This window comes from Trichoderma gamsii (assembly GCF_001481775.2).
Source record: "Trichoderma gamsii strain T6085 chromosome Unknown Scaffold_39.2, whole genome shotgun sequence".
NCBI lineage: Eukaryota > Fungi > Ascomycota > Sordariomycetes > Hypocreales > Hypocreaceae > Trichoderma > Trichoderma gamsii.
Genome location: NW_020171376.1, coordinates 236464 through 261916, shown reverse-complemented (window position 1 = coordinate 261916; position 25453 = coordinate 236464). Strand labels below are relative to the sequence as shown.

The 25453-nt window shown below is 48.4% G+C and overlaps 11 protein-coding genes across 11 annotated transcripts; 7 read left to right on the top strand and 4 right to left on the bottom strand.

Annotated features, from left to right (window-relative positions):
- Nucleotides 1–42: 42 nt before the first annotated feature.
- Nucleotides 43–451, top strand: TGAM01_v208832 (hypothetical protein; the record flags this gene model as incomplete). Its single annotated transcript, XM_024550419.1, has 2 exons — nucleotides 43–252; nucleotides 308–451. Coding segments are annotated over 2 exons (354 nt in total), but the record flags the coding sequence as incomplete, so codon positions are not given.
- A 568-nt stretch (nucleotides 452–1019) lies between these two features.
- TGAM01_v208831 (hypothetical protein) lies at nucleotides 1020–1433 on the top strand (the record flags this gene model as incomplete). The annotated part of the gene is made up of 1 exon (XM_024550418.1): nucleotides 1020–1433. One exon carries the CDS (start codon nucleotides 1020–1022, stop codon nucleotides 1431–1433), a length of 414 nt encoding a protein of 137 aa, XP_024404846.1.
- A 4501-nt stretch (nucleotides 1434–5934) lies between these two features.
- TGAM01_v208830 (hypothetical protein) lies at nucleotides 5935–7229 on the top strand (the record flags this gene model as incomplete). The annotated part of the gene is made up of 3 exons (XM_024550417.1): nucleotides 5935–6313; nucleotides 6387–6978; nucleotides 7061–7229. The coding sequence occupies 3 exons, from the start codon at nucleotides 5935–5937 to the stop codon at nucleotides 7227–7229; spliced, it is 1140 nt and encodes a 379-aa protein (XP_024404845.1).
- Nucleotides 7230–8623: 1394 nt separating this feature from the next.
- Nucleotides 8624–9021, bottom strand: TGAM01_v208829 (hypothetical protein; the record flags this gene model as incomplete). The annotated part of the gene is made up of 2 exons (XM_018800770.1): nucleotides 8624–8679; nucleotides 8823–9021. 2 exons carry the CDS (start codon nucleotides 9019–9021, stop codon nucleotides 8624–8626), a joined length of 255 nt encoding a protein of 84 aa, XP_018666235.1.
- Nucleotides 9022–9628: 607 nt separating this feature from the next.
- On the bottom strand, nucleotides 9629–10057 carry TGAM01_v208828 (hypothetical protein; the record flags this gene model as incomplete). Its single annotated transcript, XM_018800771.1, has 1 exon — nucleotides 9629–10057. One exon carries the CDS (start codon nucleotides 10055–10057, stop codon nucleotides 9629–9631), a length of 429 nt encoding a protein of 142 aa, XP_018666236.1.
- Nucleotides 10058–10858: 801 nt separating this feature from the next.
- Nucleotides 10859–11413, top strand: TGAM01_v208827 (hypothetical protein; the record flags this gene model as incomplete). The annotated part of the gene is made up of 1 exon (XM_018800772.1): nucleotides 10859–11413. The coding sequence occupies one exon, from the start codon at nucleotides 10859–10861 to the stop codon at nucleotides 11411–11413; it is 555 nt and encodes a 184-aa protein (XP_018666237.1).
- A 376-nt stretch (nucleotides 11414–11789) lies between these two features.
- On the bottom strand, nucleotides 11790–12618 carry TGAM01_v208826 (DNA replication complex GINS protein PSF2; the record flags this gene model as incomplete). The annotated part of the gene is made up of 2 exons (XM_018800773.1): nucleotides 11790–12431; nucleotides 12505–12618. 2 exons carry the CDS (start codon nucleotides 12616–12618, stop codon nucleotides 11790–11792), a joined length of 756 nt encoding a protein of 251 aa, XP_018666238.1.
- A 635-nt stretch (nucleotides 12619–13253) lies between these two features.
- Nucleotides 13254–14369, bottom strand: TGAM01_v208825 (hypothetical protein; the record flags this gene model as incomplete). Its single annotated transcript, XM_018800774.1, has 4 exons — nucleotides 13254–13436; nucleotides 13516–13693; nucleotides 13779–13882; nucleotides 13995–14369. The coding sequence occupies 4 exons, from the start codon at nucleotides 14367–14369 to the stop codon at nucleotides 13254–13256; spliced, it is 840 nt and encodes a 279-aa protein (XP_018666239.1).
- Nucleotides 14370–15175: 806 nt separating this feature from the next.
- On the top strand, nucleotides 15176–17265 carry TGAM01_v208824 (MFS transporter; the record flags this gene model as incomplete). Its single annotated transcript, XM_018800775.1, has 5 exons — nucleotides 15176–15433; nucleotides 15504–15791; nucleotides 15868–15994; nucleotides 16062–16570; nucleotides 16627–17265. 5 exons carry the CDS (start codon nucleotides 15176–15178, stop codon nucleotides 17263–17265), a joined length of 1821 nt encoding a protein of 606 aa, XP_018666240.1.
- Nucleotides 17266–17766: 501 nt separating this feature from the next.
- On the top strand, nucleotides 17767–19243 carry TGAM01_v208823 (hypothetical protein; the record flags this gene model as incomplete). The annotated part of the gene is made up of 3 exons (XM_024550416.1): nucleotides 17767–18192; nucleotides 18262–19060; nucleotides 19134–19243. Coding segments are annotated over 3 exons (1335 nt in total), but the record flags the coding sequence as incomplete, so codon positions are not given.
- Nucleotides 19244–23024: 3781 nt separating this feature from the next.
- Nucleotides 23025–25016, top strand: TGAM01_v208822 (major facilitator superfamily transporter; the record flags this gene model as incomplete). The annotated part of the gene is made up of 3 exons (XM_018800776.1): nucleotides 23025–23372; nucleotides 23431–23814; nucleotides 23874–25016. 3 exons carry the CDS (start codon nucleotides 23025–23027, stop codon nucleotides 25014–25016), a joined length of 1875 nt encoding a protein of 624 aa, XP_018666241.1.
- Nucleotides 25017–25453: the final 437 nt, after the last annotated feature.

Sequence of the window (25453 nt, the reverse complement as noted above, 5' to 3'; positions counted from 1 at the left end):
GTTTTGACCCAGTCTTTTTCACTATATATTGCCCTGTCCCCCCAACCTTTCCCTTTTTTTTTTCAACATCCATCATCTTTCATTCTCTTCTTTACATTCAGCATACATCTCTCTCTTGTTCTTGTTTTAATCAATATCCATCACTTCTTGTTGATCAACATCCACCATGCCTTCTCAGCAGACTTCCGTCAAGAGCTGGATGCGGGATTGTGTCCTAAGCCCATTCATCATTCTCAAGACATGGTAATCCCGGTATGTTCGGGCCTGCTTTTTTAGTTTCGCCACCCGGTCTAACTCAACTGTCAAGGCAACCGGAATCTCGTCGCTGCTTACGGTAGATGTCATGCGCCGCGTCACCGATTTTTCAGGCCTCGGATACTACACGCCAGAGGAAATAGCCCAGACTCTGGCGTTTCTAGCAGGATTGGTCTTGGTTACCTCGAAGACTTGAAATCAGTCGTTTTTGGACGCAAATTCCTCCTATTGTCCTGATGATAGCAGTCTCTCAGGCAGCCATAATCCAGAAACTGGCTTTGTCGAATAGATACACCACCAACAACTCGCAAGAGCTCGTTACCAAGGGAGTTGTCAATCTCTTTGGCCCTTGTGTTGGAGGCTACCTGACCATGGGCTCATTCAGCTCTTCGACCATACTCTCAATGGCTGAAGCTTGCTTCAAAATCTTGACTGTCGATGTCATGAATCGGACGACTGACAAATCTGGCTTGGTGCAATCCTGTAGGGCCTTGTCTTGGTAATTCCTCAATCCATTGCATTCGGAATCATCTCCTACATATATCACCCACGCGGGGCTTACTCGATCTTTGCGGGTCTCACATTTCCGCGTCTTTGTGCACCGCCTCAGGGACTATGCGAGCTACGTCGTGAGCTAGATGCTTTAGGGAAAGGGGGTCGGGTGGGCTAGATTTGTGTCAATGTGTCTGATTTCTGGGTCACTGATAGAGGCAGGTTTCGACCGCGATACCTTTGCTGGATGCGTGGTGACATCTCACCCATGCATGGTCTTTATTCAATGTTCGCGGACCCCTACTACTTTGGCTGTTGTCGTACAATTGGTTCAAGATTCGGGAAGATGCAGCTGCCGGAGTCGCTCTGAGCCTTGTTATCGTTCCACAATCAATTTCGTTTGGGATGATGTCCCAAATGTCCCCGATGCATGGACTGTATTCCACCTTCGCGGGCTTGATACTATATTAGCTGTATGTCGGGTCCAAAGACGTGGTGATCTCGGTATTTTCAGGCCTGCTTTTTTGTTTCTCGCAACCCAGTCTATCTCAACAGTCAAAACAACCGGCAGTGTTTTTTCCCCTTTCAATCATTGCGCTATTGTGTACATTATTGACTACGCGGTCTCCTGCACAGCGGCGCCTCTGGAATTTTGTGTCGACACTACGGTTTCCAATCGTCATTGACATTTCGTTATCAACCAGTTGGTTAAATCGTCATGAAGACTACATATACGGAGGCCCGTTCCAAATAGTGGGACCGATTGAATCCGATATGTCTATAATACATCTCATGCCTCCTTCAGCTACTAACGAAGTTGTTTCTACGCAGGGTTCATTCGCGCACACGCTCCATCATTGCCTCGCCAGATTGACGCCTTGGAAGATCTTGCCACAGAGATACCTGCTGTTGTTCTCATCATGGCAGTCTCGCAGGTAGCCATGGCCGAAGAATTTGCAACGTTAAATGGATACACCGTCAACGTTTCGCAAGAACTCACTGCGCTTGGAGTTGTGAACATGTTTGGACGGAGATTCCTGCCATTGTCCTGATGATGGCAATTTCACAGACGTCCCTTGAACCAACACATCGCACAAGGTTTAAAAACGCTACGACATGAGCTGGATGATATGGTAGGAGCGGACCAAGCAAAATGGTACTCTGGCGGGCTTGGGCTCTTAACTTTTTCGGGCTGCGTCTTGGTCATTCTCGGTGCACCGGTTGGACGTGATCCTGAGACTGGACATCACGTACCGGACATTCGACAAAGTTTTACACCCCGGAACAAGTGGCCTAGGCACCGGCTTTTGTTCCGGGCTGTGTCCTGGTTATTTTCAGTGCACTCCGGCCTAGATGGCCGCTGAGGTTGATCCCAAAAACTGCGACCGATGCCTATGCCACTGTCGTCAGCCTCAAGTTGATCATCAGCCAACGACGCTTCTGGAATCTCATCAGCGCCCTGCGTTTCCCAGTTGTTATTACCTTGTTGCTATTGTGTATCTTAGGAATAGTCGCTATATGCTGGGACGCAGCTACTGCCCAGTTCAATTGGCAAAATCAAAACTGGGGTCCTAGATCCCGGAGTCGGCGTCTTTCACCCATTCACTCGGCGATATGGATCATATCTGTGGCAACCGCATTAGCATACTCGCTTGAATGGTCCATGTACGTTGGGACAATTTTAAAGACGCTGTTGCTGCTCCCGCAAATTATGTTTCCTCCAGCTGGGAACCCAAGGACTGAACTCCCATGACCAGGAGTCTTTGTTTATCATTCGGGCCGTGGGTTTTGCTATATCAAATAGAGGCGCCACCTAGCTTGTTTTTTTTTTTTTTTCACCATACATTCAAGAATATAACATGCTTTAAAACCCTGTCGTTCGCTTGAAAGCTATTGTTCTGGACCAGGAGGGAGGGGTGGTTCAAAACGTTGATTCGACGTCGCATAAGGTTTGAAATGGTTGCGATATGAGCTGGATGATTCGTAAAATAGGCACGCCATCTATCGCTTTTGTCAACGTACGTCCGAGAAACACCGTTCTCAAAAACCCTGCCGTTCAACTTGGAGCCACTGTTCTGGACTTTTGGGAGGTTCAAAACATTGACTTGGACATCACACAAGGGTTGGAATCGTTACGGCAAGAGTTGGATGACGTGGTAGAAGCGGACCATGCCAAGTGGTTCTGTGTTGTGAAGCCGAATATCTGGAGTAGTCGATTGTTACAGGTAGTGAGCGGCGGTTCCGATCTCGACACCCAGTACGAGAATGTGGGCGCTGCCGTGGATGCGATAATCAAGAGTACATAAACTGGAGATGCTTCAATATGGTTAGATCACAGTCTTAGGTATCAATAATGAGTGAGAGCGCGGGAGACCAGAAGGTGCGACATGGGAACGCTTTTAATTTGGCTCCTGAAATTCGCCCGCCCAATTGATGGAAACACGATTGAAGTCCTATATCCCGGAGTTTTCGCTTATCGCTTGCTTCGCGATTTCTCACATTGCAAATGCAAAATAGCTCCGCGCACAGCAGCTGGGATATAAGGCAGCGAAACTTCTGTATGACTGGTATAAGAAAAAATACGGCCAGCTGCCAACATAAGGTGGACACCCGAACAGAAACCCTAACAGCCGACGTATGATGACATGAATATATATCTACCCTCTCTTATAATTCCCACAGCAAAACCATAAGCCCAAGACCTACATCCTTCAACCACAACACGAATCAACATCCAGTATACATACTAAATATGAATATCTCACAGCTCTTGATAAGCAGAAACGGCCAAGACAAACTCCCTACAGAGAGCGCAAGGCCACAGCCCGCTCCCCAAGAAGAAATGAACAGGACAGAGCACCATAATGAAGTCACAGGCAACCACGCCGACGACGGAGGCGGGGTCATCACCTAGACTTTGAATTCTGTCTGGGTTTAGCAGGTCTACGAGGCGAATTGCCGGACGGCACGGAAATTTATTGCGCTGGGATGCACAACATCTGGGGTGGGCGATTGCTGGTAGACGCTGGTTTCGACGCATTCCACAAATGCCCACAAGACGCCACGGACGTGGCAATAACGAATTTAGGGCAAACAATCACTGATAGACGCTGGATTGGGTCTAGGAGCCACTACAAGAACATATCATCTAGACATCAACTCCTGTCTAGGCAACTCTGGAGCAATGAAAACGGCCTTGAGCTAGGCATTAAAGCCCTTGCTGATTCCCTGTAAGAGGAAGAAATCCTCCATCATAGAACAACTGTCGATCACGACCCAACGCACGAGACTCTTTGACCGCTGGGTTGAGGTCGGAGATTTACAGTGTTTTTTTTCTCTCTTTTTTTCGCTTACAGTCATTGAGCAATTATGAGCAGCAGTAGCCACACGATATCCTCGTCAGCGGCGCCTGTGGGGTTTTATATTAACGTTGCGATTTCCAAGTGTTATCGGCACGTTGATATTGATCAGCTGGCTCACCCATCGTGAACACTACAGAATTCGTGGCAACGGGACTGGTATACTCGCTTCAATGGTTGTTGTACGCCGGAACTATGGCGAAATGGCTCTTGATATGGGCTCTATCAGTTCGCAAGCCAAAGGCACAGGTTTCAAACACTGGTCTCTTAGTCTATCGGTTGAGCGGCAACTTACAACCAACGGCACCAACTGGCATCCATATACGACGAGTAACAGGGAAAATATTCAGCTGCCCATGCTATCATGATCGATTTCAAGGAAATCAATCATGCGCTCTTTCATTCCGCAAACGGAGGATATACGTCTTATACACAGGCGTTTTGGGTTATTGCTTTAACAGCAGTTTTTTTTTTTTTTTTTTTTTTTTACCAAAGGCATCATCTAGAATTTCGTGTACGACTAGTACAAGGAAGAGTCTCCCGCTGTCCATGCCATTGTATTTAACTTTCAAGGAAATCGATCATCTTGATTTATAGTCACCACGAGGAGTTACGCTCTGTTAGTCCGCCTGTCGCTTCAACAGTAACTTTTGCTTTTTCAACTAAAGGTACCATCTGGCATCCGCATACAACTAATATCAATTTGTCGCCTCAACAACAATTTTGCCTCTTAATCAGAGGCATCATCTGGCATCCCTAGACGAGCGATACCAGGAAAGGTCCCCCGCTTTCTATGCCATTGTCTTTGGGTTTTAAGGAAACCGAACATCTGGATTTGGAGTCAACGCAAAGCCTAAGTGGGCTACAGTCAGCGTTAGATGCAACTACGAAGTGTCATTTTGTGAATGTGAAGCATTTCTGGGAAAGACGGTGAGACGGATTTTGGTAGGCGCTGGTTTCGACTCTGACACATTCCACGAGCTTGTAAACCGCGGTGGAAACAGTGACTAAGAGAAGTGCAGGGTTTGGTGGCATTTCAACATCCTCAGATCATATTAATAGGTATAAATATCAACAAGGTCGTTCAATAAGAGAAAGATGCGGGATCAGCGGTTTGAAGTTGCCAAGCCAAGCGTACGGCATATTTTATTCTATTACCTCCTAACTACATCTACTACATCTCTGTGTAAATTGAGGCGCCTGCTAATGCCTTAATCATGGTAATTCAATAATTGATTCGGCTTAGAAATGTACATGGCGGGGGTTCTCGGTTCTCTCCTGGTCGATTGAGGAGTGTACACCTTCGAGCGATGGTTAAAGAAAGATTAATACAGCCGCTGTCAGCGGGTTATATATGTGTTTAAGCTGTGAGACAAGAGCATGCGTCTGTGGGCAAACGTACAGTGTCAATTGCAATTGTCTCCGTTTCCAAAACTGCCACTTTACGCGCGAATTATGCGCGAGAAATCCTCTGTACGGGCCTGTAAACCTCCCCTCATGGCTTGCGCTTGGGATATGATTGGCTGAAGATGGGGGATGGAACCGCACTGTGTCAGGAGGGACGCGATGGCGGCATCAGCCTTGGGCTTGATAAGACGGGGAGAGTCGGCGTGACTGATACGAGTATTGCGTACATCGGCAGCAACGTCAGCTCAAGCTGGGATCCGAGCCTCCATCTTCCCCCTAATCGAACAGCCAAGGTGCAGCTCCAACAGAGACGGACAGACTCGTCTTCGAAACAGCAGGCTCCGCACCGTCTCCCGACCGTCCATCTCCATCCCGTGCGAGCAAAGAGTCACCAGTACCGTCAATATCATCAACCACCACCATGGCCATATACAGCGCTGTCCCGCCGCCTCCTGAATCGCCGCCTCCCAGCCAGGCGACGGCCAACATCTTCCCTGCCACCGCAGCACCCAACTCCGCCATCGACATCGAAGCCTGGACCATCTCCGCGCTCCAATCGCTCAGCGTCTCACCCATCGCTCGTGGCACCGGATCTCCTCTGACGATTCCCCTCGATGCCCTCGCCACGCCCTCCAAGCGCTCAATCAGCCGCCAGCAGGTCACGATCGTGACCTCTTCGGCAGAGGCCGCTCTTGTGACGCCTCTCCGTCGACCGCCCTCTGCGCGAGACAGCCAGAAGCGCAGGGAAGCCGTCCTCAAGGGCAAAGAAGGTAGCCGGCAGCGTCGGCGATGGGAGAATGGTATACATTAAGCCACTGCCCTGCTAAGCCTCAAGTTTCAAGGCATTCCATGCACAGGTTGCTGATGATGAAGTCGATGCAGATCGCCTCGTGGACGTCCCCAACGTCCAGCCGCCTGAACCCATCGACTGGGAAGTCCATCCCACGCATCCCATTCACCGAGTCCCCTATCAGCTCGCCCAGTTCTGGGACCACGGCGTCCGTCAGCGCATCCAAGACAAGACGGCCAAGCTGCAGGCCGCTCGCAAGAAGCAGCAGCTCAAGGCCGGCAGCGCCACCGGCCTTGGCATAGGGGAGGTGCCGCGCGACCTGCGAGAGTCGACCAAGCGCAGTCCGGTCATTCGAACGTGGGTCAAGGCGCTCGAGGAACCAATGCGGCAATACATGGCCAACGAACGGCAGAGGCGACGGGCCGAGGAGCAACAGCGACAGGCTGACAATGGCCGCGATGAGGATCTAGACAGCGCGGCGGAAGAGATGGACTCTGATGATGAGGAGATTGTGTTTGTGGGTCGGAATGGCAGGATGAGAGACATGCAGCAGAAGAGGGCTGCGGCGGCTGCGGCGCAGTACAGGATGGCGCATCGTGAGGTGTCACAAGAAACTGTTGACTCTGGACTGCTCTTCGATTCGTTTGGCGATGATTTGGAGACTGCTGCTTTCAAGTTAGTTGAAACCCCCCCGCCCCCCCTTTTTGGCTATATAGCGTATGCGTCCAAAGCTGACCGAATGCTTGCTTCCATTTAGGCGATGGCTTGCGCATGCCGTTGCAGATTATTACGGCCTCACGTCCAGGTCAGTTACTTTGGCCAATGCCCAACGAGTCGTGTACGTTGGCCTTAAGCAAGCACCGCGTTTGCAGAAGGCGGTTCCTCCTCTCGTACAGCTGCCGCGGCCCCTGTGGGAGATTTGCTGAGTGCAGATAAACGTGGTTTGAGAGAACGGGCTGCAGAGGTTTGGGTTAAACAGGACCTCTCATCTTTCATGATGCATACTTACCGGTGACTTTTCCTTCTCCTTCTTGGATATACTATATGACTACACGTATATGATATTGGTCATTCATTTCTTCTGGATTACTTCGAATAGATAGTGGGGGTTTAGAGGGAGGGTTTAGAGGGGCTATACATACATTCCTTGGTTCTTTTAAAGATTTCCTTGTTCCCTGGACGTCTGTGGATATGATTACGTTGTCTCTTCTCAAGCCTTCCTATGGCCACTGTACTTCTTGGGTGACTTCCATGGGTCGACATCCGGAGCAGTTCAAGCTGTTGTATAAGGATCGAATTACGATCTTTTTTCGCCTTGCAAAAGCATCTCTGATACGGTGAGCAATATCACATGCTTATTAAAAACATGCCAGATTAACATGGCGCAAAATCGACACAAATATCGTGGACCACGATAAACCTTCTTTTCTATATGTGCGTTGGGGTGATCATCCCAGAAACCCACATAACTCTCACAGCCTAGAAATGGGTGTCACTAGTATTGAAGCAAGTGGCTGGTAGGGGAACAACAAGAGTTTCTGTCGTAATTCATTGTGGCGAATCGTGTATTTTCACGCTCATGCTGTGTAAATATGATTCGAAGTCTAGACTACAAGAGCTACAGCAGGGAGGAGAGTGAAGTGGCGCTGCATCGAGAAAAAAACTTAAATCAATCTTCTTGGACGGCAAGAACTTTTCCTGAAAACGTCTGAAATTCAGGGGCCAACTACCAGGCATAGTCTCATTACTTGGACAGTTGAATATTAGTTCTACTTCAGCATAGTCTATCTGACTGGATAGGCATGCTACCTATTGTTGGCCTTGATTTGACTTTATAGTTGTATTTTCTCATCATGATGCGCACAGATGACTACACATGGCTACTTCAATATCTGCCTCCCCAAGCCAATATTGAGCTTCACGATCCATACTATAGCTTGTGTGGAAGCCGTATAATTTCAGCGTTGTCAATATGGTGTGGCTTGCGCATTTTGATGCCCGAAAGATGCTGCGTTACAATCGAGCCAGACATTGCTTTGAGGCATTCCATCCATCTCAAATTTATCTCTAGACTGAACAAGTTATCCTCCAAAAAAAACATCAGATCCAACAGATAACGCGCGCCAAAAATCCCATGGCATCACTCCTGTATTGCGCTGTATTTCCAGGGTGCCTTCATGGGGGAGAAGTGAACACAGTTTTTTTCACATGTGATTGATTCTGTGGTCGGGTCGTAATTGTACAGTGGGAAATCGCTGGAAACGAAATGTATTGCGATGCTGGGAATAGAAACTTCTAGCTTTGTTCTTGTTCTTTGTATCTAGCCTAGGACCAGCTCGTAGAGGATGATGAGCGTATTGACTATGATCAGTGGCGCTATAGAAAGTGTTAGCTTCGAAGCTCTGCGTGGCCTCCAGGTTTTGGCGCAAGTATCCGCCATTGGTAGTGTATACAAGTATGTACATGTATAGGTACAGAAAGAACAAGAAGTAAGAGTCAGGACAAGTGGAGGGACGTACGTCTCATAACCATGCGCACACTAGCAATCAGAGCAACGAGTTTGGCCTTGACGCTGTTTGAGTCGGCGCCAGGGCCAAATGCGGGATCGAAGGTAGTCGGTGATAGGCCGATGCGCGCGAGGAAGCGGTCGTCGGAGAGAATAGCGAGGGCGTTTGTGAAGAGGCAGAGCACGTAGACGAGATTGCCCAGGAAGAACATCTTGGCGGTACGCTACCTGGTGTTTTCGCTCGGTGTGTCCCTCTCTTTTGGCTTTGGCGTTATTGCGGTTTGACTCTCCCTCTTTTGTGTTTTTTTTTTTTTTTGGTTTCGGCAAAGTGGAGAATGTAGGATGGAGAGTAGATGCAAAGGCTGAGAATCGACCGTTTCAAAGGGCGGCGGAGTAGGTCATTTGCAAATTTCAAGGAGTGGATGAGGCGGAAGCGAGCGAGTGACGGTATTGAAGCGAGTGACGATCTGATATCGCGTCCAAGCTGGCCACTTTTGGGGGGCTGAAGCTAGTGCGATAAGGACAGCTTATCGGAGCTGGAGAGTTTGGTACATGATGAGTCATGTGACTGCAGTGGCTTGAGCCACAACTCTATGAAAGGTACGTACCTATTCTTGAAGCTTCATGTTGTTGCTCTGGACTTCATACACAGCGCAGTAAACAAAACAAACAAAAATATGGTTTCATAGCACTGTAATTACAAGATACGATGCAGCGTATAATATGCACGTTCAAGCTTCTGGTTGCTTGTAAAGCATAATGGACACGTGGTATTCGCTGGCTACCAAACAATGATTTGCTCGATACTAGTATTTTGAGTCAGCTGTCTATGACCATTTCCACATCGCCCAGCTCGTCCAAATCGCCCACTTTGACGATATCCATTGCTTCTGAGTAGCCCATATCGAAAAAATTGGCCCCGTCCGTCTCATATACGATATCCATTTCATCTTCGGCATCGATGATGTATACATCCTCCTCGCCGTCTTCATCACCCGTCTCATCCATCTCATCCACCTGTAGCCATGGCATAGGAGCTGCCATTTCCGTGATAAAAGCTGCGGAATCGAATCTTTCAGCATCGTATGAGTGCCCCACGTAGATTAGACACAGTCTGTCGAGAAGATCACAGCAGATTTCGACGCCAGTCATATAATCGTCGACTGGCTCACTGACTGGCTGGCTGTAGAAGAAACAGGCCGTCGGTCCCCCCATTGGGTAAAAGACTTGTTGAATAGAACAATTCATGGCTGATAGTGCCGCTTAGGAGTTCGTTGGGTGTATGACTTGTAGATTGAATAAGTGTGGCCGGGCCGGTGTATATAGCAGATTACTGGTGGAAGAAAATCGTATATGTGAGTTGCCGTATGATCCGTGGATAGTAACAGGTGTTAGCAAAAGGTGGTGCAATAGCAAGCTATCAAAGAGACAGAATCATCTTTGCACGGTAAATAGAACGGTTGAATCGAATAAACAAACGGAATCTTGGCCGGGCTATCTACTATTTACGTCTCTAATCGCAAGAGTCTACTCCTCAATATTAAACTCAGGCATTGGGTCCAAAATAACATTAGTATCAATGCTGAAGATTATAGCAGTAATGTCCCCACTGTTCATCGTAAAACCTACACTGCGTCGAAAGGAGGCTTTGATACAGGATTATTTTAAACTTTGAAGAGAAGCCCACCAAGTCATTTGTGTAGATGGCCCAAGCCCAAAGTCGCTTGTTGCATTGTGTAGTAAGAACTTGGAAAATTCCGTTTGTACCCAGGTGGCACTTGCGAACAGCAGTCGGGTTCAGTCCCTTTTTCTTTCGCTCAATCGAACAATCCTCCCTCTTTAACAGAATTAAGCTGCCCACCCAAAAGGTATCAAAGGAAAGGGCCGCCAAGACAAAGTGCCCAAGCTTCTTTGTATCCAAAACAATATCCATTTCTCATCTCTGTTCTCGCGCTCCATTTCTTGTACGTCAAATGAACATAAAGATTCTTTACGCGCTCCCAAACTAAATATCGTGCAGCTTAGAACAGAATTTTCACATCAAAAAGTATGCTCAGCCTTGCCGAAGTTACCGCGCCGAGTACCGCCAAGAAGAGGCAGTTTCAGTCGAAACTTGACGCCGACGTCGATTTTAAAAGGCGCCGATGTGAAGCCGACGACAAGGTCCAAAAATCGAACGTTAAGGCCGAAAAGTCTAAAGCGAAGGTCCGAAAATCTGGCACCAAAAATGCCGCTCCAGCGGTCGCCTCACCCAGCTTGAAAGTATCAGAAACTCCAAGGGCTGGAGAGCTGCCTTCTAAGGAAGAGCCATGCCGCGGTCGCAGACGATGGCGCGCTGGTAGCGAGCCGCAGGGCTGGGATGAGAAGAATTGGTGTCTGGATGATAGCATGGCCACAAGTATCGAAGACAGACCTGAGAAGTACGGTTCCAAACCTACGACAACCGCGTCGACTTCGGCTCATGATAGCGATGAGGAACATCAGCCGTTTCCTTACGAGATTTTTGACGTATCTTCTTGCGAGAGTGAGAGAATCCAACCATCGTCGAAAAAGCTCGCGGCTAGTGTGCAGAAATTGAAAATGATCCAGCACAGCGGCAAATAGGAAGATGTTCCATGTGCGCCACCCAGTGCGGCACTCAGAGGCCGCCAAAGTGCAAATTCTCGACCATGATGAGCGGTAGTTGGAAATACTTGGAGTAATCGCGAGTGGAGCTTGCAGAACTTGGGATCCCGGTGTTTTCGACTCTTTGTGGGTCTATTTCGGCTGGGTATTGGGTATCATATCTTTGGTGTTTTCGGGAAAAGAGTCAGAACCCGCATCGCGTCTTATCGGTAGAAATATCCGCATTTTTCGACGTCGTATAGCTTTGGATTCATTAGTCGTAGCAGCTTGGGAAGAGAGGCGACCATGATTTCTACCACGGCTCCCTTCTTCTCGCTGTGCTTGTTGATGGCTGTCATTATCGGATCTGCTGCGCTTAAAGTCCCATGTCGTCGTCGCTTAGATCGTCATCCATATCCTGGCCATTCTCCTCTTCCTCTTCACGGCGCATGGTTTCAGTGCTTGCACCGATTTTGCGAATGCCCTCGGCCACTCCAGTGACAAACCCCCTGCTCTCAGCCAGCTCCATGGCTCCAACACCTCGCAGACTCGTAACGCCTTCGCCGTGGCTCTCAGGATGTGTGACTTTGGATCTCATCTTGGCAGCTCGGGCTTCTTGTAGATCTCGTAAGAGGGAGCGGACTTCAGAAGCGGATGGAATATCGTCGCTAGCATGTGCGAGGAGCATCTCGGCGAATTCGAACCAATGGTAGGGCAGTGCTCCGGCCGGAGCTGAGGAAGTGCAAGACGGCAGAAACGGCGGCGACAGTATCACGTCGTCTCCGTAGGGGTTGAGTCTTGTAGAATTGCCTCTGCCATCGGCTCGGACAGGCGGCGGCGGAGGGGGAGCCCAATCCTTGACGTCGACAGCGGTCTCGTATGCGACGATTTCGCGAAGGGATTCGGGATGGAGCCATGCAGGGGGCACGATGTTGGCGCGTCGCTGCTTCTTGAGGAGGATGGCAAGCCAGAAGGGCAGATCAGCTCGATGAGGCGGACGGAGTCTGGGAGTCGAGCCCTGAGGATCATGACAGCTGTTAGAGAGAGAAGAACCAAGCAATTGTAATTGGGGCTGGACAGAGCAGCCCTACCGAGAGGAGCTCAATGCTCTCGAGCCGCTGTCGTGGAACGACCGTGACGAGCTCCATTTCGCACAGAAACGCCACCTCCGAAGGCACCAGGCCTAAGGGCAGAGGCAGGGCCATTTTGCGTGTTCAGCAGCGGGCAAATGGCAATGGACAAGTACAAGTCCAACGCAGCTAATGAACGAGCGAGGTTGAAAATATCCATGCTGCCCCTCCACACTAAAAGTGCTAGAAGCTGCGAATGCTGGTCGACCCACCAGCTGCTTAGATCCAGATCCAGATCTCGTCGGGCTTTAGACCAAACCATGTTAAATTTCTGGGGATTTTCCTCTTATTTACCAGTAAGCGCTTTTTAGTACGTCAAAATTGCTTGGAGATTTCAACACACCTATTTATAAGTTGATGATTGGTAATAGGCCTTTCGTAATATTTTTTTTTGCCAACCCTCACGCGGGTGGCAGCTATCTACGGCGGCCTATCAAATTAGATTCTTACCTGTAGTATTGTCACAAAGATCATATGGAGCAGCTTAGATCTTAAGTCTAGGAACCATATATAGTTGATTGCAATGCCTAGACCTATCTAACATGTTCTGCTAATCTACGTCACGCATTTTGGAAATTACAGAGTTGCTCACTGCCATCTTTTCAACGATTCTAGGGATTCTTTTATTTTATGTAGATTCCAAAGATCCATACACGATATGATGGGCCCAATGCCTCCCGCCGGCAGATATCTAGTCTCTCGCAACTGACTTAGAACATCTTTTTGCATCGAAATGTCATCAAAGCTGGAAACTGCGTAAAATTTGCCGTCGCGTACAGTCTTTCAGGAACGACGTCTTCCTTAGTGAAACTCGGCTCCTCAAGAGCGTCCATGACCAAGCCCCTTTGGAAAAAGACGCCGAAAAGCTCATGCAAAGGACGGTGAAAGTAAAACTGTCACCATCAGCTAGATGCTCATAATATCATCTTCATTTTTGAGCTGAGTGTGGTTTATCACAAGGCTTCAACCTACCTGCGGCGTTTCTTGCCCAACAACGAAAACGCCTTTGCAAGGTTCGACGTGTAAGTATTCGTGCACGACTTTGCTAAGAAGGATTTCCTGATCGCCTGTGCGAGGATTGATTTTGATGTCGAGGTTGCGTGAATGGGTAGAGGTGAAGAAGGCTGGATGGAGGAGGGTGGCAACGAAGCTACAAAGTTCAGCATGCAAGGAAGTCATCCATGTGCTCGTAGCAGCATTAGAAGGAAAATTTGATGGATATTTGAGGCACTTACACGCCATCTTTCTTGAGCAGCTTTAGCAATGCATCTGCGAGGGGATCAAGAGTGGCGACATCCATAATAGCCATGTTCATGAGGACAATGTCGAAACCGCCAATCTGTTTGGTCATTTCGAACAATGGCGGTTAGTGAATGTTTCGAGTTGATAAACACTACACGTGGAAGGGAAGAAGATTGGCAAGCAAGCAAACGAAGACTTTAAAGTATCACCTCTGCCGCTTTTTCCACGAGGGGCACAAAGTCATTCGCATCCGTCACGTCCAGCTTCCGAAAGCTAATCTTGCCGGCCCTTTCTGCATCTAGAAAGCTTTTGGCCTCTTCCAACATGTTGAAAGTGCCGTCCGTAGCGATGACGCTCGCGGCGCCATTGTCTGCGAGCCAGCGCGCGCAAAGGCCGTTTCCCGTCGCCAGCTCCAGGGCAGCGCAGCCCGGTTTGCTGAGGCTGGGACCGAGGAGGCGTCGGAGGGAGGGCTCTTGGAGGCGTTTCCAGTATTTATTGCCGTGCTCGCCAATGCCTGAGTTCCAGAGCGGGGCGTTGGTTTCCCAGAGAGAGAGAGCTTCGTGGCGGAGATGAGGGGCTGACATTGTTCGATCTATCTAGTCAATTTTCTATCTAGTTCTTTTTTCTCTACGATGATGAAAATCTGAAATCCCCAAAGCGATGAAAAGAGTAATAAAAGGTTTTTTCACTTTGTGGGCAGATGAAGATCATATAAGTGCGGCTAGGCAATACCGAAAGCTTTTCACGATACTGTGGTTTTGCCGGGTGAGTCAGTCGGCGATGCAAGAGCTCACACTAAGGAGATACACCAATAAGACAAGACTTGGCGTCTGGATAAAGATTAGGTTGCGACGCTAGTTTGATGTAGTTTAAATCTCTTTTTTCTTTAGAACTCTGTCTGCCTAGAAATATTTAGTGAGAGATACACAAGACACAAGAGACAAGTGGTGAGGGGAGAGGGGCTCGTCCACCATGCCAAGAGGGGCGCAACTAGCAATGCTAGCCCTGAAGAGAGACTGAAAGATCGATGGTGGATGCAAGTGATGATACGGAAATGATTGTTTGATCAAAAGTTGTCACTGCTTCTATGGAGGTGAAGATAGATAATACTCCTGTACCACATTTAGAATGAGTCCGACTACACAGTACCGGCGCCGGCTCTTATTTTCACATCCGGAGCCCGGGAGGCCCTCGTCTTCAAGACCATCCGGAGCCTTATAGCGTTACATTATGGCATCGCAGCATGGTGAAAATAACATAACAGTATTCTGGAAGGTAATATGCATCAGTTACATATTAGATGTTCCATTCAATCTCTTCCTATACTACTATATCCTGTTTTCGCATCCAACGGAAATTCTATTGCTTTGACATACAGATGGGATCGGCCATGGAACAGTCTAAAGAGTGCGAATTCCTCAATCTCAAGAAGCGTCCTTCAGCTAAACAGATATCTATTAGTGGTATCAATGCAGGCTCTCCTGCAGCAAGTCGTCAAATTGCCAACGAATCCAAACAAACGCCTAACAAAGATGCTGAAAAGAAACCTGATATCGCTCCAAAGCCTCCTGCCGTCGACTTTCCAGGCGGTGTTAGTTTGGCCATCGTCTTTGTCGGTCTCTTTCTCGCTGCCCTTTGTGTTGGACTTGTACGCTCTCTCAACTCCATCTTGGCCCCTTTTTTATTCATATCTATTTACAAGTGTTCACCCCCCATAGGATCGCACCATCGTTGCTACTGCCATTCCCAAAATCACGAGCGACTTCAACTCTCTCGACGATGTGGGCTGGTACGGCTCCGCATATCTCCTAACAAACTGCTGCTTCCAGCTCTTCTTTGGCAAACTCTACGCCAAATTCCACATCAATTGGGTATTTCTCAGCGCGCTTCTCATATTCGAAGTCGGATCGGTTGTATGTGCCACGGCGCCGACTTCTGTAGCTTTAATCGTGGGCAGAGCAGTGGCTGGAATAGGAGGTGCTGGGATTGTATCTGGGGCACTTGTTGTGAGTTTCTTAGTCCGTGTCTAGGGGCGTCTTCCATTCTACATGCCAGTCATTCTAATCAATATGAGTCTACTAGATTCTTTCGAGATGCTTGCCGTTACATAAGCGTCCGAAATATACGGGTGCCATGGGCGGTTCTGTTGGTATCGCGCAGATCACTTCGCCTACACTTGGAGGTGTCTTTACGGACAAGGTGACTTGGAGTAAGTACTATATGCATTTGAACAAGATCCCTGCATCTCAGTTATAAAGCTAACCTCCATCAATTAGGATGGTGCTTCTGGATTAATCTCCCTCTAGGAGCCGTCACTTTCTTCACGATTCTCTTCCTTGTCAAGATCCCCTCCGATCCCAATCGCAAGTCTAAAGGCACGTTGAAGGGATTTCTCGACAGATTCGATCTCATCGGTACACTAATTCTAATTCCTTGGGTGATCTGTCTTCTACTGGCCCTTCAATGGGGCGGTAGTCAGTATCCTTGGAACTCTTGGAGAATCATTCTTCTTCTCGTCCTCTTTGCTATCCTTTTCGTCATTTGGCTGTACATTCAGTTTAAGGAGGGCATAAAGGCCACACTCCCACTCCACATTATTAAACAACGATCCATGATGGCTGGAATGATGTTCATGTTTTGCTTATTTACTGCCTTCTTTGTTATCAATTACTATATTCCGATCTGGTTCCAGTCTGTCAAGGGGGTATCAGCTTATAAATCGGGCATTTACTTTCTTACAATGAGCGCTGGTCTATCATTAGCTGTCATAGCTTCAGGCTTTCTGGTAAATATGCGCAACTACATTTCAGCTTATGCAGATCTAACTTACAGATTCATTAGACAACTCGAATTGGGTACTTTGTTCCCAACATGATCATGTCCACCATCCTTTCTTCGGTGGGAGCTGGCCTCATTTATACATTTGATCTTCACACGAGAACCGGCCTTTGGTCAGTTATGTCTGTCGGTGGCTTTTTGACTACATTTTCATCTTCTAATTTCTGCTACAGGGTTTCGTCTCTAATCATCACGGGCATCGGCATCGGCATCGGCGCCCAGCAGCCTCTCATGGTGGCCCAAACAGTCTTTAAAGGCCCCGACATTGCTCTATCTACCTCGGCACTAATCTTTACTCAAACACTTGCAGGTACAATCTTCCTATCGGTCGCTGAGAATATCTTTCAAACCCAACTCGTCTCGCAGCTTCGGACGCTGGTGCCCGAGATTGACCCACGGGATATCATCAACATCGGCGCTTCAAATCTCCGACAGGTTATAGAGGCAAAGTTTCCGCAGGATCTCACTGCTATTTTGACAGCATACAATAATGCTATTCGACGCGTGTTTCTCATACCGGTCATATTTGCTTGTCTTAATGCCATTCCCGATGCGATTATGGAGTGGGTGAGCCCGGTGAAGAGGGGAAAGGCCGGAGCACAAACACAAAAAGCGAACGAGAAGCCAAGAGAAAAAAATTGAAGGCCAGACTTCTGATATTAACGTTATTGAAGATACACCTGCAGCCTGAAATGCATCGTTTGAGGGCGGAATGATCTGAGCAAGGTGAAGCGATTGCCGAGGAGAAGCAGATGAGATGAAAGCGCAAACAATGAAGCAGATAGCCGGATGCTCATGGTATCATACATGATAAAATGAGAAGCATATATACGCAATAACTCAATTCAATTTCTTTTAATATTTTGACATGTACGCCTGAAATAGTGAGTTTTTTGCTCTTATAAACTACTACTAGGGTAGCTCGGAGTAGTGGTGGCGAATACATTCAGTGACGGTAGTTTTGATCCAAGGTTCCCGTTGCTGCCCACCTCTAAGTGAGGGTATTCTACTTGATGACTTCCATTGCAATCTCATAAAACAATGTTTGTAAAACGGCGAAAAAAAAGAAAAACAATATAATTCTTTTCCGAGAAGCAGCGTATTTTTACAGATTCTCGCCATCTCACTGCCACCCAAACAGAACCCCCACTCTCCGATGTCGCCTCCAACATCGACCGCCCATCTCATGTCAAGCGTCGCAACCAGCGAATCATCTCCGCGCTGCTAGCAACCGCCATCCCGGGGAAGCGGGCCACAGAGGCGGATTACTATGGAGCGATTCTTATCGCACTAATGGCAGTGACGCGATCGCCCATCGAGGCTATCGCCATATGTCGGTCTGTTCGGGGTCGGTCCGCTGATAAGCCTTTGATCTGTCAATGTTGGATCATCTCGTCCTTTGTTCTTGGTGATTGGAATCTTGCCTGGTCTACCATCGCTGCAAAAGCAGGCGACGACTCGAAGCTGCGATATTCGTCTGTACTGTCCTATTATAGTGGCTTTACGATCGAACGACATCTAACAACCATGGCGGACACGGTTTCTCCCATCAAGAATCTTCCCAGCGAAGTAAGAATGGCCAATTAACTTTCAGTCGTATGCAGACTTGAATAGCTGATACGTACATCACAACTACAGCTGCTAGCTAGTATACTGGGCGGTTTCAGCACCAAAGAGCTCCTCCCAGTCGTCACCGTGAATCACCGCTTCTGCTCTATAGCTACCAAGATTCTATACCGACGACTTGTCGCTTCGCCCTCACGGTCAAACCACGGCGTCATCCTCGAATGCTACCACCCAAGTGCCAAAATATCCACGCCCTACCTGCGCTGTCAGTATCTCGGCAATGCCACCTGCGATGGACCCTCCATCGACGAGCGGGACCCCAGCTTTGTGGACCTGCGCAGGATATACTCGTGCTTTCGGCCGGTTGTATTAGAAACCAACAGACGCAGGAGATTCCGCTACGGGTGGTCCGTGGAAACGATGGGAGGGAGCACGCAGCTGCAGATTGCCGCTGACGACGAAGAAGTAGAGGATACGGCCCATCAGGAAGTCTACTTGGACGAAGGGGAGCGCTTCTCTCAACTGTGCGCGGTGGCAAATGTCGTTGTCCACGGCTCTCGGCCGGGCCTCTTTACACGACACGTCAACTTCAGCGACGGCGTCATTCGCGTGTTTAGAGAGTGGCTGGCCAGCATGTTGCCCGGCCACTCATCCACTCATGGTGAATCCGGGGCGTCCTCTTCCTCCCCCTCCGCCGTAACAGAAGCCTCCATCTCGGCGGCTGGTTTGTTTTCATCAGAAGATGAAAACATCCTATGGGTCGACACAACAAAGAACGTTGGGATTCGATTCAGGGTGACGCCAGGGCCAGAGGCAAGGGGAACGATCTGGGAAGATGAGCCACCCATGTTTTACAATCTGACTTATGAAGGTTGGTAGTAGCAATGTTCTTGTGGAAATCACCTCTGGCTTGATTTTGTATGCTGACTTTGAATGATGAATAGAACTGGTTGTGCGGACGAGCACGCTGCTGCTCGCGATGGACGAAGCGGATGTGCAGCATGTGGCGCATTCTGGAAAAGACGTTATTATTGCTCCTTTTACGATTCTCTGAGTGTAAAGGGCAAGTGCTATATGTTACGGCGTTGTTAGGTGTTGGAATAGGATGTATTTTTGACATGTTAACTTTGAAATGGCTGACACTCACTTGATTGCTTGATACATATTCCCGTGGCAGTAACCAAAACAAAGCAATTTGAGCCACAAAAAAGAAGGAAAGAATCTTCACAAGGATCAAAGTAAACAAAATTTGAACGGCAAAACCTGTTGTCGACATGTCTTAGTATTCTTGCTAGACATCTCAGATGCAAGCTGAATGTCTAAGGGCGGTACATTGTCTTGACCTTGGATGGGGAGGAAAAAGTTGAGCATCGCGATCTCTGATGCCACCGTTGCTATGGAGCATGACTAGTTTATGAAGATCGCAGTTCTCAATAGCAGCTTGATTTTCTTTAAGAAATACTTGATTTCTCGCCTACCTAATTTGAATTGCTAGGAACAATAGCACCTCAGACTTTAAAGCCCCTGACTAACACTACATGTACCTAAGCACGCACAACGTGGATACCCACTAGAGTACTATATATTCGCCGGCAGTATAGCCCATAGAACGCGGTAAAAGTCAATGTAAACACGCAGTCGCGGCAAAACAAACGTGAATCATAACATTGAGAGAGATGTGGGAATACAGATTAAACAGGAGGGTGGACAGAGAGACCCAGCGGCAAGGGGGATTTTGCTGTCTGCAAGGTACATGTTAGTAGGATTCAGACGCGGCAGCCCGTGCCCTGCAAGAAATCTCGTATGGCTTATGGTGGTGAGCACGATGGCTACGTAATGAGTTAATTTTTTGAAGAAGGGAGAAGATGAAGAAAAAAGAAGAAGAAATTGTAGTGCTGGTACTGGTACTAATCCTTCGTAGTAGCTACTACTTCTCTTATTGGGTAGTGGGAAACCATAGACGTAAACGATCGTGTAAGCCAAGCCGTTGATCTGGCGGTGACGAAGCTGAGCCTCTCTGCATGTCTCAGAGAGCCACTGAACGAGGACGAATAAGAAAATTTTCAACCACAAGAGAGTCTTGGAAGTGGAGATCGATTCCCAAATCTGTCACCAGCCAATGCTGCCTTCTCCCAGCTTTTGGAATTGCGCCGCTGGGAGGGGTGACACGGCATATTCACCGAGATGTGATATTGGAGATGCGGGTGATGGTGCAAGGTTGCCATGCATTAGCTTGGAAACAAAGACGCTCAGGTGGACAGCTTTTTTTTTTTTTGCTTCTTCTACGTATGTTCGGAATTTTTTTCTTTCTGGGTTCTTGTGTGATTGATGTTTTCGTGCAGGAGGTGGTGTCCTACAGGTTAGCACTTGGCATCTCTTCCAGGCAACCCTACTGAGACATATACACCTGCGTGCGACATCATTGTTGATACGATACAGAGCCGGTTATTCCAAATATCAGGGCGCTTAAAAAGTGTGCTGTGATTTGTACGTGCATTTATGTCAGTCGCTGATTGGCGCAGTAGAGTTGTTGAGAACGCCAATGTTGATACGCATCGTCCTAGATTGAGTAAAGGGGCCCGATCTATAGCTACCCGCACGGTTGAGGAGACTTTGAAGATGATGGTAGCTGCAACACTTCCAATACTAGTAGTCTCCACAAGGCAAAGCAAAGACTCCAATTGTTGTCTACTACCACTCGAATTATTCCCCTGTTAGACGTCAGCGTGAGCAAATTTGTGGTCTTATCACAGGGTTGGGCGCTCTGAGCCTGGTCGATATGCAAGCCACACAACAGATACAAACTTCACCAAGTAATCGGTGAGAGACGGCACGCATCTGCCAAGGAATAGTGGCTGGGCTCTCAGCAATTCTATGACTCGGGATGATGGTCAAGAGAGATGGGGACTCCGAAGCTACCCGACTCTATTTCACTATTTCACCATAGCCGGAGTGGTAGCCATCAAAAGCGGTGGATTATCCGAAGTACGTAGGATTTGCTGATGCAAAGGACTAGTAGCGCAGTGTTGAGTGTATCACTTTTGGTCTTTTGCGATGAGATTACCTCTTTGTTTGTTTCTACTCATCTTGTAAAGTCCATATTTTACTCTTCGCAAACCCTCTGCAGCCACCCCGGAAAGGCACCAACGCGTGTACGTATACCACATCTGCTCACATTGGGTGATGGGTATTTGTACGGACCAGACATCTTTACTGACTGTACATCAATCTAAATTCTTGGCAGTGATGGCTTGAGTTGCCTCGGTAGCACGGATACGTCGGTAGCGGTACAATGCAAGCAAGATCACACTGGGTCCAAAGATGTTGTTTTGTCTCGAGGACGAGGCCGCAGGTTTTTACCGCCCCCATAATAGCTGCCAACCTCTCGGGCTCCAGTGCCGCTGCCCCCTAAAGACCCCCTGGTCTCCCTGGAAGGCCCCCAAAAGGCTTCGCCCGGAAGACTCCACTGTTCAGCCCGTGTCCGCGCACCCAATCACAACGGGTGCTAGTACGCATCAGGCCGTAGCTTCAGGTACTAGGACTTTCTTCCCAAGCATAGCTGGCCCGGCTTCAGCCTCTTTCATCCATCCCTCCAGATCTGGTCCACTTCGGACCAGCATTTCCATCTCTCCCTCAACCGTGCGCGGTACGAGTGCTCGTACTAGGAGTGGCAGTATTACTACCTGCTAACCTGTTTTTCTCTGCAGACGACGTCTCCAAAAATATGTCTCACCAACCTGTCCCTGTCCCGAGCCTAAGACACAGGGAGGCAGAAAAGAGAAGAAAGAAATACTAGGACATCTTCAACTGAGTCTGATCTGCTTCAAAGATCGATTTCCCTCTCTCTGCCTCCCTGTGGCAAACGGTTCTGTTATTCTTCTCTCCTGCAGAAACTGAAACGCGCTGCCATGCTACAACCCTGTTCAGCCCAGCCATGAGATCGACAGCACTCGTCCTTTGTACCGTACATGAAAGCAGATCCACGTCTGGTCAGCAAGGGAGAAGCACATGCAAGGTCCAACGATGAGGCAATTGGTCGACGCGTCTGGCTTACAGTTATCAGCGGCGCTGCCAAGGATCAGGACCGACCGTTGTCGTCGTCGTCATGGCGTATGTCGGCCTTGCTCAGCTTGTACCCTGTCCATAGAACAGCCACAGCCGCCATGATCTGTGCGCTTCCGGAGTCCCGGGGATGCTGAGCCATCTTCCGGCCATGAAATGATGACTGCAGCATTAGCACCTACTCTGCTGCCACTTCACCGGTAGTTACGATTAGCATTCACTCTAGAAGGAGAATAAATCTGTGGCTTCCACGGGCTTCATCCCTTTCAGTGTTCACCAACCCATGCTACCGTTTGTTGTGTCTCTTCTCTTGTCTTATGATGCCCTCATCTCCCCTGGCGATACTTCTCTGCTCGTATCTATGCGTATGCCAGATCCACAGGCCGTCAACTAGACCCATGCAAGGCAGCCTCACCGAACGGTGGGTGGCTTTGTGCCATCACGCTCCCCCCCTGCCTCCACTTCCGACTGGCCGCCCACTTCTTTTCTGCTCGCGTTTAGAGCGTACATCTATTATACAAGTAGTGACACCAGAGCCGTGCTCTCGGGGCTGTCATGTCCCGATGTCGCGTTGAGTCCCCTCCTCTTGCACCACCATATAGATATACACTCGTTTTACACAAAGAAGCACATTCAAGGCAATCTCGCCAGCCCGGCACCAAGTAGATGAGCCGGTATCTCTTCCAACCAAGACGCTCACTTACAACTACTAGCAAACAACTCGAGATATAACAATACCTCATTGAATTTGCCACAGGAAATTTTAATTCGCGATGGAGCAAAGCAGTTCCAAGCCTGGAGGCTCCTTGAGGCGTCCACAGTCTGTTCACTCTCTCAGATCTGCACTCAAGGCGCTCGATCTGCCATCTATGCCGCCCTCAGTCCCCTTACCACCTCTTCCCACATCTCCTTCGTCTACAAGATCTACCAAATCTATAAAATCTACGAAATCACGATCAACAACTTTCAGAGGAAGTCCTAGACCTATGACGGGCTCGACCAAGAAGCCTTCGCTCACTTCAATATCCTGGCGCCCCTATAAACCGACGAAATATGGAAGCGGAAAATTTTCCCATGTTGAACTGGTGCCTCAGCCGAGCGATGATCCGCAAGATCCGCTGGTAAGTTACCCAAATCTACAGGGACCAGGACTCGAAGGCTCATACCTCGATTTGCTAGAACTGGCCACAATGGAAAAAAGAATTGAACTTGGCGTCGCTGCTCTTCATGGCTTGTTTAATAGGCGCAATGAAAACTGCCCTTATTGCGAGCAATGAGGTTGTGGCTGTCCATTATATTGTCTCTTATACCTGGGTCGCCGCTTTGACGGCTGTGCCCTTGATGGTTTCGGCCCTTACTGGGTCTATCAGCTCGGTAGTTGCGAAATTGGTCGGAAAGCGACCAGTGTATCTGGCTTCCTCGATCTTGATCTTTGCTGGATGCCTCTGGAATATGACGGCTGATTCCAGCTACGGTTCTTGTATGGGCGCTAGGGTACTGCAAGGATTCGGCTGGGGTGCTTTCGACGTTTTACTGTTGGAGAGTATCCAGGATACCTTCTACGTATGTCCGCTTCAACCCACTGTCCTTGTGAGAACATCTACTGATTACAACTGGAATAGGAACACGAGAGAAATATCCGCACGACTCTGCATAGCATCGTCACGATTTCAGCAACATGGGCATCCCCACTCTTGGGTGGCGTTGTCTCTTATCAAGTCGGATCTTTTACTGCTCAATATCGCATAATAAGCGCATTTTTTGCTATTGCCATTCCACTAATGGCTCTGACTGCACCTGAGACAGCATTTGATCGTGCTCGGGCCGCTATTGCGACAACTCCTATATTTATTTACACATTCCCTTGGGAGCCTCAGCCAGTTCAACTTGAGCTTAGCAAAGACTCTATGCTTGACTACGTTAAGGAGATGAGAATTTGGTCGTATGAGACCGAAAAGAGTGTTTCCATCTGCATCCAATCGCCACGGGCTCTTGCTGCTCCCACCACCACTCTTGTTTTCATTATCACTGCATTGCCGCATTGTGCCTTGTGGGGTTTGATTGCTTCTCTATCCCTGCTATTCTCATCATCACCTATTAGCCTTCATCCCAGCAGTGTTGGGACCCTCCTGACAGGGCCCTGGCTACTAGCAATCTTCGTCGTTGCAGGTATCTGTTTCTACCGCTCGACAAACCAGAAGTTCTGCTCGTGCGTTAGTAACCTGACTTTAGCTGGCGGCGCGCTTCTGGCTATCATTGGCATGACTTCATTTGGTTTGCATGTGAACAGCTTTATGACTTGGCCAACATCATCATATGATCAGAACCACTCCGTATTGTTTGAGCCTGAAGCAGCTCATGATCTAAATCTTCCCGTCTTATCGCTTCAACTTGGATTGCTCGCGGCTGGAGCGTATGCTCTGGAAGCTGCCGCCCGCCCGCTGCTGGCTCGATCTGCATCCTTCACTGCCTCCAGCATGGCTACGGCACAGCGAAGCATAGGTGATATGCACTCGTGGGTTATCATCCTACGAAACCTCGTTGCTGGTGCCTTTGTCTTGGCTGTCCCCCATATCATTTGCAAAGAAGGCGGACTTAAGTCTCTCATCATCGGGTTGAGTGTCGCCCAAGTTGTCATTACAATGTCCATTCTTCTGCTATGGCGCTTCTGCGAGAAGGCCGTATGGAAGATGGATGGCAAGGTGATGAGACTTGTCAACTTGCGCATGCCTCATCCCGAGGAAAGCTTTTTCGATATCGACTGAAAATGTCGCTGAGGCATTCATCTCAATGGAGAATCTGAATAATGAGACTCATGTGACCAAAAAAAAAAGAAGAAACAAAAAAAAAAAAAAAGAAACAAAAAAAAAAAAAAAGAATTGTACAACAGGTAACATCGGCTGGTCACCCACATGGGTGACAGCAGACGAGAAAAAAGAAGGATGAATGAGTCAAATTTATGAACATACACGCCAATAACGCTGACAAAGGCAATATTAAAACAACAAATAGATATCGCCCATTATTTACTATCATCTGGATTCTTCTCGACTTTTTGCTCCTTATCCGCATACATACCCATTACTCTATTTGCTGCATTGTGTTTTCCCATCTTTATTCTGTTGCTTTTCCATCTCCATTCTTAGCCTTGGATTTGCTTCCAGGAATGCTTCTACTATCCTCTTCTTACTTTCTTCTTATG